This window comes from Vigna umbellata, chromosome 6 (assembly GCF_029865625.1).
Source record: "Vigna umbellata cultivar VRB3 chromosome 6, Vumbellata_1.0, whole genome shotgun sequence".
Taxonomy (NCBI): domain Eukaryota; kingdom Viridiplantae; phylum Streptophyta; class Magnoliopsida; order Fabales; family Fabaceae; genus Vigna; species Vigna umbellata.
Window position 1 is genome coordinate 7,558,261 of NC_142170.1, and position 12,013 is coordinate 7,570,273.

General features: G+C 34.6%; 1 protein-coding gene across 1 annotated transcript; it reads right to left on the reverse strand.

Moving 5' to 3' along the window:
- Window positions 1–931: 931 nt before the first annotated feature.
- On the reverse strand, window positions 932–5,860 carry LOC124842274 (shaggy-related protein kinase eta-like). The gene is made up of 12 exons (XM_047318720.2): window positions 5,603–5,860; window positions 3,942–4,040; window positions 3,484–3,543; window positions 3,100–3,372; window positions 2,924–2,998; window positions 2,791–2,847; window positions 2,305–2,445; window positions 2,158–2,208; window positions 1,981–2,076; window positions 1,792–1,875; window positions 1,393–1,494; window positions 932–1,308 (listed from the first exon to the last, which is right to left on the reverse strand). The coding sequence occupies exons 1-12, from the start codon at window positions 5,738–5,740 to the stop codon at window positions 1,210–1,212; spliced, it is 1,275 nt and encodes a 424-aa protein (XP_047174676.1). The 5' UTR covers window positions 5,741–5,860; the 3' UTR covers window positions 932–1,209.
- Between the last annotated feature and the right edge of the window lie 6,153 nt (window positions 5,861–12,013).

The window sequence follows — 12,013 nt, forward strand, 5'->3', positions numbered from 1 at the left end:
CTCATGAATAGCGGGCACGCGCATGGCCTAGTAAGCGCATCACAACGACAACAGCAAGGATTGTGGAGGTGTACTGTGATTAATAAACCTCTAACACACTCAAGTGTCTTTGGTTCATATAGCTTGCTATACCAACTACACTATGTGTTAAGTTTCTCAATCTAGGACTGGTTCATATAGCTTGTTATACCAGCTCTGATGCAATAAATCTTATGAAACCCAAAATAGTTTCTTCTCTTTCGTTTGTATATATATTTTGCAATATGTGGGGGATTGTTATAAAAGCAGTTTCGATATTGGAAAATATCTCATGTTTTAATATGCGCGTTCTCTGCAGCTTTCGTGCTTCCAAATATCTCGGTTGCCAACGTTTCTTTTTGTGCAACGTTCATATATTTGATGCACAAGACTCGGGATTCACTCAGTAAATAGAGCAACGTGGAGATCGTAAGGCATGGGATTTTCCCGTTAGCTTTGGGCCTTGGGCCAATCTTCTTTGGTTTCTCACTCTATAAATACTTTCATCCATTTCAAAGACACATCTTTTCACACTCTTCTCTTCCTCTCATTCTCTAATTATCCTTTTGTTTTCTCTCTTGTCTTTTATTCCTTAAAATATTCTGGGTTTATTTATTTTCTCTAAGAGATCCTTGCTAGTTCTGAGATCCTCAGAAATTCTGAGAAGTTCCTGTTGTATCCTAGGGAGCTTGCACAATACACCGCGGATAAGTCCTTAAGGACAATGATCTACACGCCTCAGGAAGTATATTGTTCGTGATCTTTATTCTACTTTTGTCAACTTTTACAACAGAAACAACATCAAATATGATTATGCAAAACTCAAGACAAATTACTACAAAGGTGGAGGCAAGAGCACTATAATTTGGAACTACTAACTTTCTAATATATGGAGGAAAAAAAAGTGTAGAGATGGAAGGAAGAAGGATGGTTAAACTAGAATGAAATATTAGACATTAGACATGATAACCATGTCGGGGGTTACATTGAGTATCCAGTACATGTACATATATATATATATATATATATATATATATATATATATATATATATATATATATATATATATATATATATATATATATATTCACAACGGGATTAAAACTTTGCATATTTTGGAACTGACCCCTGTTCTATTGATGTATTTCACGCTAATCACTACAACGGTTGACTCTATGTTTCACTATCTCTTTACATTTGAGTTTGGGTGTCCGGCAAGCCAAAACCGATTTGCCGTCTGGCATGCTCCGGGATGAGCTTAGGAAGCAGTTCAGGAGGAGCTCCATCTAACTGCATTCAGTGTTCATCACAAAATTATTAACATGTATTGATCATTGGTGCAGACCATGCAAAAGAAACCAATTAGATACATACTTCCTGTTTGAAGTTAAAAAGTGGAGGCAGTGAACGACCATTTGGTAGCCGAGCATTGGGCTCGCGAAGCTCGTCAAAGAAAGGATGTGCCAATGCTTCCACCTTTAAAATAGAAGCCACCAGTCAAAACTATGCTACTTTTATAAATATTTCTTCAAAATGTATGAATAATGCGTATGATATTGTGAAACATGCCACAAAAGTACTTCAATCGCAGAAACTGACTGCAATCGTACCAATTAACAACATGCCAAACAAAAGGAACTTCTATATTGGTGTAAATAGTTTTCATATCAAAGTTGGATGTTTTGACTTTCAATATGCTAATATGATTTTGTGGTAAATGTGCCTTGAAAGGATGGCAATGGAGGAGGAGGTATAAGGTTTTTCCCTACTTACTGCACTGTAACGAAGTTTTGGTGAATATTGGAGAAGCCTTGATGCAAGGTCAATTGCTTCAGGAGGCATTCGCTTGTGAAAAACCTGAACAATGGATTGCACCAAAAGAGTCAATGCACGTTCCCCAAATAAAAAGCTGTCATAAAATCTGTTATTATAAACAGAAGAGGTAACAAGGACCGCAATTACCTTGTGCCAAGGATGAGCTTTGATATGGGGGAATCTGAAATCTGTATAATTAGGGTTCATGCATCGAATTTCTTCTCGAGTAGGAGTGCCAAGAACCTACAAGAAAACACGTCCATAGTTATCTCTGTAGCTTGATTCATACAATTCAGGGTAACATCAGTATAGACAACGCATCACCTTGATAATTTCAACAAGTTGGTCGACCTGATTTTCTCCCGGGAACAAAGGCTAAAAGAAATATTTTGAAAGTTAAACAAATCGAGATAACATTATCAGTTAACTAAAAAAACTTGTTATGTACGAGATGCCTAAAATTTTAACAACCTGACCCAGGAGAAGTTCAGCAAGGACACAACCAGCTGACCAGATATCAATAGAAGTTGTGTACTCTGTCGCACCAAATATTAGTTCTGGGGCACGATAGTACCGTGAACATATGTATGAGATGTTTGATTCACCCTTCACCTGACAAGAAATACATTATTAAGATCATACCTTAATTTGTATGACCAAATATCTGTAATCAAATTATGTGATGCCAACCAATGCCCTTTCTTCTATTTATTGAAAAATTAATGAGTTGGGATCCAGTTTAATAGCAACATAAGTGGTTAGTGGACATTTTTATGTAAATGTCAATTATAACATAAAAAATTAAAACTGCACCACTTGTGAACAAATCCTAAAAGAGCTTTTTGAATTGTATGATCCAGGTACGTACGGTATTGCACCAACATTCCACATCCAGCATTGACTTGGTAGCCTAAATCTTTAAATTAATGAAAATGCACAGGAAGAATACCAACATACCAGAACTTTTGCACTCCCAAAATCGCAAAGCTTGACTTGATGTGTGACTGGATCCACCTACAGAACAAATGGACATTGGATTCAGAGTAAACGAATGAAATCATTAAGGAAAAATAGTAAATGAACAACGTACCAAAAGGTTTTGAGGCTTTACATCCCTGTGGCAGACTCCTGGTACGGTGTGGATATATGCCAGTCCCCTAAAGATCTAAACATCACATTCCCACTCAAAACATTACAAAATTTCAAAGAAAAAGCAAGGAACAAGAACATATGAAACCAAGCTGCAAAAAGAAAAAAATTTCATACTTGATATGTATATAATTTCACATAGATCAGGGGAATTCTCTGGTTTATACTACTGTAGTGCTTTATAACACGGAAGATCGTCTCAGGGACATATTCCATCACCAAGTTCAGAAAAAGTTCATCTCGACTTGTTGTAGAGAAGAAACAGTGCCTCAGGGAAACTACATTTGGGTGATCCATCATGCGCATTAACTGCAGTTCCCGATTTTTGTATCGCCTGTCCTGCAAGACCTTCTTTATGGCCACTGCCTCCCCGGTCTCCAAGCACTTTGCCTTTGTTTAAGGTCCCCAAGAGTTTGAAGCAATATGAGATTACTTAACAGCGTGAAAATCAAAGAAGGAACATAATCACCTCAAGGTTAATATTCCTTTACTTATCCTTACCTGAAAAACAATTCCAAATGATCCAGTGCCAACAACACGTTCGGCCATGTAACTGATAGTCTGCAAGTGCCATTAGAGCTCAAAATTATGAAGAATAAAAGAAATGGAAACCCATGCAAGTTATTGTAAATCTTAAGCATTCAATTTTATTTAACCATGATATATATATATATATATATATATATATAAAAAATACTCCAAATTATTCAAAACTGTACCTTTAAAGGCCAAGAATGAGAACCAAAGACAATCATTCATAGAAGGGGGAGATAAAAATTAAATTTAAAAAACAAAACAAATTAATATGCGAGTGGAGGAAATATGCCAACTTCTAGCTAACAAAAGGTATTACAATTTTGGATGGATCCTTATGGGAAAGGTTTACCAAGTTTATATTCAGTACAAACGAAATTCTTAAAAATTAAATCTGGAAGATGAAAAGGTTAGAATGTCCGCACTCGTTTAGGTTCACCATTTTTGCCACCAATTGTGGTTGATATTATGTGACCAGTGAGTCCATGTGCCTCATTACCCTCTGCGACGGGAGCAGACATTTCCTGCAATTTACACCAGTAAACAAAATATTTAATGTGGTAAATCAGATTTCTTAATACAGAAATAGAATAGAAGACTCTTCTTCACACAATATCCGTAATTGCTTATGGAGTTATTTAATGTAATTGTCTTAATAGCAATTATCACCAATAATTAGGTTAAAAACAGCTATTTAACATGCCAACCTCATATGACTACGGACAGACAAGTATAAGTTGGTCGGACATACTATAGTCAATCTATGCCCGACTCAACAAAGTCATCAGTGGACATATATACATATTTACATTTTACATAAACAGCAATTTAGCAGACAATACTCTGGTTTGGACACCTACACCAATGGTGGTTGATTAAAAGTTTTATATGATACTAGAAAAACATAGATAGGGATAGATCGTCACCAATCAAATGGGCGAAGTTGAAGATAGGCAAAGTGTAAAGAGCTCAAAGGTAATAAGGTATGTGCACAGGCAAAGTTCAATCAGGTTACCAAGGTCCACAAGAAAGCATCAAATGCCAAAATGCATTGATATAATTTATGAGACAAGACAGAGAGAGAATCTAAGAACACTTATTTCCTGAAGCAAACATAAATCGTTTGATCAACAATCCACCAGCAACTCAAGGAAACCCCATGTTAAGTAAGGAACCCAACATCTAATAGAAAAACTATACAGGAAGTAATATAGAACCAACTTTAAAAGAATCCATGATATTGTTAAAGCCATTTTAATTTCACGGGAAATTATGGATTAAGTGAAAGCAATCTGGCCTTTTTGAACAAAAATATAACATCAATAGCCTCAAGGTTTTAAACGGCAACTTCAAGGTTTCTGGAGTGATTGTAATCGAAAATGTGGCCACATTGACTGCAATAATAAAGAAATACAGGAAAATCAATAATTTAAAACCTTGATTGTATTAGGAAAAATATGAAAAAATAAATTGGGAGGTAAATTGTGATATATTCAAACCCATTAAGTGTCTGAAAAAAAAAACTCTGCAAGTGAAAAAAACCAAGGAGTCGGATGACAAACTCAGGTAAACCAACTTGACGTTCGGGTAAGTGCCTAGTCAGACTCTCTCTCTCTCTCTCCGCCTCTCTCTCTCTCTCTCTCTCTCTCTCTCTCTCTCTCTCTTGTTTGAAGAAATAAAAAGCGCAAATTATTAAAGAACAGGATTCCACATTTTCACTTCACTCCATTCCGTTTCTCTTTTCTGGACCACCAAACCGAAAGCTCCTCAAACTTCAATTTTTCAACACTAAGATCTCAGCTCAACCATGAAAGCGCAGCAAAATCCAAACATTAACAATAGCAAGAACAATATGTTCATGCTTACGAAATTTCCAATTCCATAAGCCAACAAAGTAAAAGCCATTCCTTGAAGGCAACGTTATAAACATTCCGGCGACCTCCAACGAGCAAAACCAATGCCGGAAACGAGCAGATCGCAGTAAGCTGCGTTCGTCCGGAGGCATGTCCAGCGGATCAATGACGATCCGAGGACCATAAACGGCGCCGTTGCGCACACTGAGGAAATGGCCGAGAGCGGAAATTACCTTATTGGAGGCGGCGTCAGAGCCGTCGCGAGAGTCCACTTGCATAGGGTCATTCTCCGCCTGCGGCAGCTGTTGCGGCGGAGTTGCCACTTGCGGTGGTTGAAGCTGTTGCTGCGGCCCCAGCGGCATAGAGGCCATGTGAGAAAGAAGCTCCACACACAATACACACACTCTTTTGCTTCTCTCTCTAAAATACACTTTCTCTCTCTACTTCCTCTCTCTCTTTGTGTTTTGCTGGAATACTGGTGCTTGGTCCTGGACCAGGCTTTGGAGTATATAAAAGGTAAGAGAGTGTGATATTAATGTGTCTCTGTGTCTTTTCTCAAGCGCGTGTGTAGAGAGTGAAGAGCACGCTTCGACGGTAGCCGTAAGATGATATTTCTGCGTAATCTGGTGTGGCAAGATTTACCTGTGAAATGTGGTCCGTAGGGCGACGTGGCAAATCAAAGGGACAGAAGGATCATATGGAACTTGCAATGTGGCATTTAAGGAAATACGTATTAAGAAGTAGTAATGTTGACGTAATGCAAACATAAAATACTGAAGTTTAATACTCTTTTCATTAATTAAGTCAGACTTCTACTTGGTTGGTGAGTTTAGTTTGTTGAGTTTGGGTTATAATAATAATTCTTTTAATGTGTAAAATCTATGTAACAAACCTTCCAATTTAAATAATTGCTTTCCTTTTATGGATAAACGAGTCTCTTTTATTTAATTTTTTATCCGATAAATTATTAGCTGCTTGACATTTTTCTTTTAAATTACAGAATTAATAAAATAAATAATATAACTTTTTGTAAGTAATTAACGTTACGTGTTTAGTGAAGACTTCAGTGAACATTAATGATGATAATTTTCGGTAAGTAAATGTCATTCAAAATTGCGTTTACTTTTTTCAGAAAGAACTATTATATGGAGAAAAATATTTTGAATAAAGATAATAAGAAAAAGAAAAACTGCTGAGAAAACGGAAGCGGCAAATCCTCATCCTTGCGTTATTTAATTTTTAAAATAAATAACTCATGTTCTTACAACAATTACAATTTTTTTATGTTGTTTTTTCCATCTACAATTTGGTAAAAAAATTTGTTATGATATTGTAAGGAATTATTTTAGTGAGAAGTTTTCTATTAATTGATGAAGTTATTTTTAATGTGTTGATGACTGTTTTTTTATTTACTTGTGGACTTATTCTTAATTAACATTGCTTGAAAAATTCCTAATTAGATTAGCATAAGTTTTTTAATATAAAAAGTTCGACAAAAATAATGGAGATTGTGTTAACTTAAAAATAATTAATTCCATGCTCAATAAAAAAAAACAATTTTAACTGATGTAAAATCCATGTGAGCATTTTGACGACCATAATAAAATAAATCATTTTTTTCTAACACTTATTACTTATAAAGATTAAAAACTTATGAATTAAAACGAAATAACGAAAAAGTTATGACTGGGTGACTAACCAAAATCAAGTCAACAAAGCTTGGATTGAGGGAGATTGTTAATTTGGTTCAAGCTGAACTGATGAGAAAATATGTAAAAAATATATAAATATAGGAAACAAAAATATATAAACCTTCATACTCTTATTCTTAAGTAAATTTTGAGTTTATATAATTATATATAATCAAATTTTGCTTTCATAAATTTATAAAAGTTAAAATTCGTTATTCAACAAACATAACTTTTCTTCACAGATCATTTTAAATTCACAGATCACAAATTATTTCTTCCAAACACATTAGGAGAGAAAACATCTTCTGAAAGAAATTAACATATTCAAAATGCGTTTAATTTTTTTGGAAGAATGATGTAAAAGGGTGAAAAATATTGAAGATGACGAAGTATTTTTGGATAAAGATCACACGTATAAAGTATAGGATTAATATACATAGTTTTATGAGTAATTAATGTTGTTAAATATACGTTTACTTTTTGGGAAGAACAATAATATAAGGGTGAAAAGTTGAACGGAGATAATAACATCATGACGTACACACAAAGAAAAACAGACTGAAAAAATCATTCGGAAATAGTAAATACGAAGGCTATATATAGACATAACACAAAAATGTTATTAATATAGGTTTAAATATGTTTTTAGTTCCTAAAATATCAAGAGAATTTGTTTCTATTTCAAAGTAAGGTACATTTTACTCTTCCTTCTTCAAAAAAACTTTAATTTTTTGTCTTTTCGAGAGTATAAAAAATTAACGTTTTTGTTAAATGAAAGGACTAAAATATACCTTACTTTGAAAAAAGGACTTGATAGTTTAGGGACTAAAAACATACTTAACCCTTAAATATACATTTATTCTTTTTAGAAGAATATGATATTACGACGAAAAAACGCAAAGAAATATTATTAAATATTCATTTCTTTTTTATTTAGAAATATAATGTTATAGCACTACAAAAAAAAAGAGCATTACCGAAGGCCAAAAGCCCTCGGAAAACGCCAAAAGCCCTCGGAAAATGTCATTTACAGACGGCTTATCGACGGCCAATCAGCCCTCGGTAAATCCCTTGTCGCTAACAATTACCGAGGGCTTTTGACCTTCGGTAATTACCGAGGGCCTAAAGCCTTCGGTAATTACCGAGGGTCAAAAGCCTTCGGTAATTACCGAGGGCCTATTGCAATGGTTGTCATTTATATCAATCACACACAGCTTCTATTGCAATGGTTTAGGTTTAACAACTCGAATAAACAATTATCATCTCATCACACAGCTTCTTTGACGCACTGCACATCCAACAACCTGAGCCCACTGCCTTAGTCTTGTCTTCACGGTCTGAGGGTTATCACCTTCATAATTAATTCACATCAAACAACCCAATAATTCAAAGGATAAGATCAATGAAATCGAAACATTACATTAGCTCCGGCTTGAAGAAGCTTCTCGACACACGCGATGTTCCCGTGCCTTGCTGCCAACATAAGCGGAGTCTGAAGCATTCACGACAGACGATGAAGGGTAAGCAAAGATAGCATTTTTAAAAAAAAAAAAATGGGAAAGAATAGATAAAGAGCAGAAGGCAGTACCTGTTTGTGGCGATTCAAAACATCTGGGTTGAGAGATCCATCCAAAAGCCTAGAGAGAATCTGGAAGGAAGAGAAGAGAATCGTAAAGAAGAGAAGTTGCGTGAAGAGAACGCGGGAGAGAGTGAGAGAGGAAAAGGGAAGGAACCTCGATCTGGGCATTGGCTGCGGCAATATGAAGCGGAGAGTGGCGATCGTAGAGAGTGGTTTGGTGGAAGAGAGAGGGGTCGGCCTCTAAGAGTGTGGTGACAATTTGGAGGTCACCCTGTTGCACGGCGGTGAAGAGAGAGAGAAGGGTAGCTGACCGTGCGGTGGTGCTGGCGGTGCGGACTGCAGGAGCGATGGGCGCTGGAGCAAAATCCCAGGAACGGCGGTGCGGACAGCAGGAGCGGCGGTGCGGACTGCAGGAGCGGTGGGCGCTGGAGAAAAATCCCAGGAGCGGCGGTGCGGACTGCAGGAGTGGTGGGCGCTGGAGCAAAATCCCAGGAGCGGCGGTGCGGACTGCGGTAGGCGTCCGGCGACCATGGACGTCCGATTCCAGTGAATGGAAGAGGGAAATCCCAGGAAGGGCAGCGGTGGCGCGGGGACGGGAGTGAAAATTTGGGAGAAGCTTTCCCAAAAATCATTTGGGATATGGAGGAGGGAAATCCCAAATTCAGATTTTATTAAGTGAATGCATATATCGACGGCCAAAAGCCTTCGGTAAATCGTCTGTGTATTACCGAAGGACAAAAGCCTTCGGTAATGACCAATTTTAATGACCGTCGGGAAATCCTTCGGTATTGTCATTTTTACCGAGGGGTAAGAGGCCTTCGGTAATAATCCTTCGGTAATCAATGAATTTGTAGTAGTGTAGGAATGAAAATTACCAATGAAGAACACAATGTCTTGTGTGTATAAATGAATAAAGACCAATACCTTATAAAATTAAAAGAGTTGTTTTATTTTAAACTTAGTTTTTTTAATATAATATTATTATTAAAACTCACATTCTTTTCATTAATGTCGAAATATTTAGATTGATAAGAAAAAACTAAAATACTATTAACAATTTATGATAGTTTTAATTTAAAAAAATTCCATTCATTAACCTAAAATTAAAAAATGTAGCTATATATTTGTTAATGTTAAAATCAACTTCTTATAATTTTTTAAAATATTATTAATTAGGAGATGTAACATCCCATTTCAAACAGTGTATATATATATATATATATATATATATATATATATATATATATATATATATATATATATATATAAACTTAGGAAAACCACAAAACATTAATTTCACAGTAGTTAATTTGGAATGAAAATAATCTCACACAACAAACTTTCTCTCCACATAATAGTTTCCATTGCAATTGTGGATGAGATATGCAGCAAGTCATTAAACCAGAAATGGCATAAACTCGAAAGGTTAGAAGATTAAGAAATGCGTAACATGAAAGGAAAATGCATGCGCATATGTATAAAAGTAAAATCTTGATAAGGATCATCATATCTTTATATGCTTTTTATAATTGAAGTTCCAACTCCTATTACCAATAAGTATATTTGAGTTCTCTACATTTAAATAAATGATATAAGTAAAATAAAAAATAGAAATACTTACAACCATTCATGATTAATTGGTATCTAATCTTTTCATGAATATTAACAATTTTAATAATATGTAAATGTTAAGTTTTGGGCATTAATTTAATCAATCGTTACACCTTTAATTATGTGTTCAATTTATTAATTTAGTTATAATGCGGGATGTATTTTTGCTTTATTAATTTTAATGATTATTGATAGAAATACTTGTTGCATAAGTGTTTACTTTGTTTATAATGACACAAAATAATAAAATTATAATTACAAAGTTATTTTACTTTTAAAAAATGGTTAAATTTAAAGAAAATGACAAAAATATTGTCACTTAAAGAATGAAATTGATAAATTAACTATTTTAACTTTAAAAATATGGTTATTTATTAAAAGGTAAAATTGTAAAACGAAATATATAATTAAAGGTGAATTCTTTTATATAATGTAATAGATAACAATTACATACACTAAATTCATGATTTATTATTTGTAAAATGTTGAAATAAAAAAAATTATGTATTGTATGATTGTATGGTCATTTCCTTGTATATTGTATGAACTTTACTGTCATCACGTGACTAGCCTAACAGCTAAGATATCAAACTATAAATATAGGTTTGCGATAAAGAAATAACCTTTCGTTTGACCGAATGGAGTGAAAGATGAACTACAATAAGAATGAACACTTGAACATATAGAACTTAGAAGACCTACAACTCAATCCATAACCAATTGAGTTATGATATGTTGTAAAATAATAATTTATTGTAAAAGAAACATTGGATTTGAACATGGGCAACGTTTAAAAGTGCAAGCGTTAAGTTTTGTTTTTTTAATATTCATTACTGCTGGAAAAATGTTCTTTGGTGTAACGTTATTTATTATTCATTATTGTTGGCAACGACCTTTAACTAAGTTTCTCACCTAGGGGACTGCCTCACGCTCTATAAATAGAGAGTTTTCTGCATTCCAAAACACACAACAAAAAAAGTTTTCTCTTCCCTTCTCAAAAGGAAAAGTTTATTCCACAGGTTACCTTTTTAGTTTTCTTTCTTTCTTTTGTTATTATCCCTTTATCTTGGGTTTATTCTTTTACTCCTTTTAGAAGTCCTTGTAATTCTTAGATCTCCATAAATTTCTACGAAGTTCTTGTTATATCCTGGGCAACTTGTGCAATACACCGCAGATAAGTCCTTAAGGACAGTAAAATTACACGCCTCAGGAAATATTGTTCGTGATTTTGTTAGCAATTTCTACTACAATCTTAAGGACTTATGACATCAACAACTAGATTTCAGAAAGTCAAAAAATTGATTTTGGAACTCAGACATTATTTGTGAATCCACTTTCGGATGTGTCAAAAGTTGAGGTCTTCTCTAAATAAAACTTCTGGCGCTAGCAAGAACGCGTGTCCACCCTTTTAGACATGTATGGAGTTGTTGTTGCTCTTTCATCTCCGAAGCCCGACTCCGGTATCCCTTCAAACTCAAAACTAGATTAGATTTACACAACAAGGTATGTCGACACACTTTACTTAGTGCACTTTCTAATGATTTGTTCGATGTGTATTGTTCCTACAAGGAAGCAAAAGATATTTGGGACTCTTTGATTCTTAAATACACCGCCAAATATGTTGTTAGATAAAGATTTATCATAAAAAATTACTATCGCTGGGAAATGATTGAAGATAAGGATATAAAGACTCAAATCAATTAATACCACAAGTTCCTAGAAGATATCAAAGCAGAGAATATTCCTCTACCAAATGAATATGT

Excerpts from the sequence above, each read along its gene's own strand:
- LOC124842274 (XM_047318720.2), bottom strand. The coding sequence starts at position 5,740 with ATGGCCTCTATGCCGCTGGGGCCGCAGCAACAGCTTCAACCACCGCAA. Across the intron at positions 3,373-3,483 it reads CATTTGGAATTGTTTTTCAG|GCAAAGTGCTTGGAGACCGG; the intron begins GTAAGGATAAGT and ends CCTTAAACAAAG. Across the intron at positions 2,848-2,923 it reads TAAAGCCTCAAAACCTTTTG|GTGGATCCAGTCACACATCA; the intron begins GTACGTTGTTCA and ends TTTGTTCTGTAG.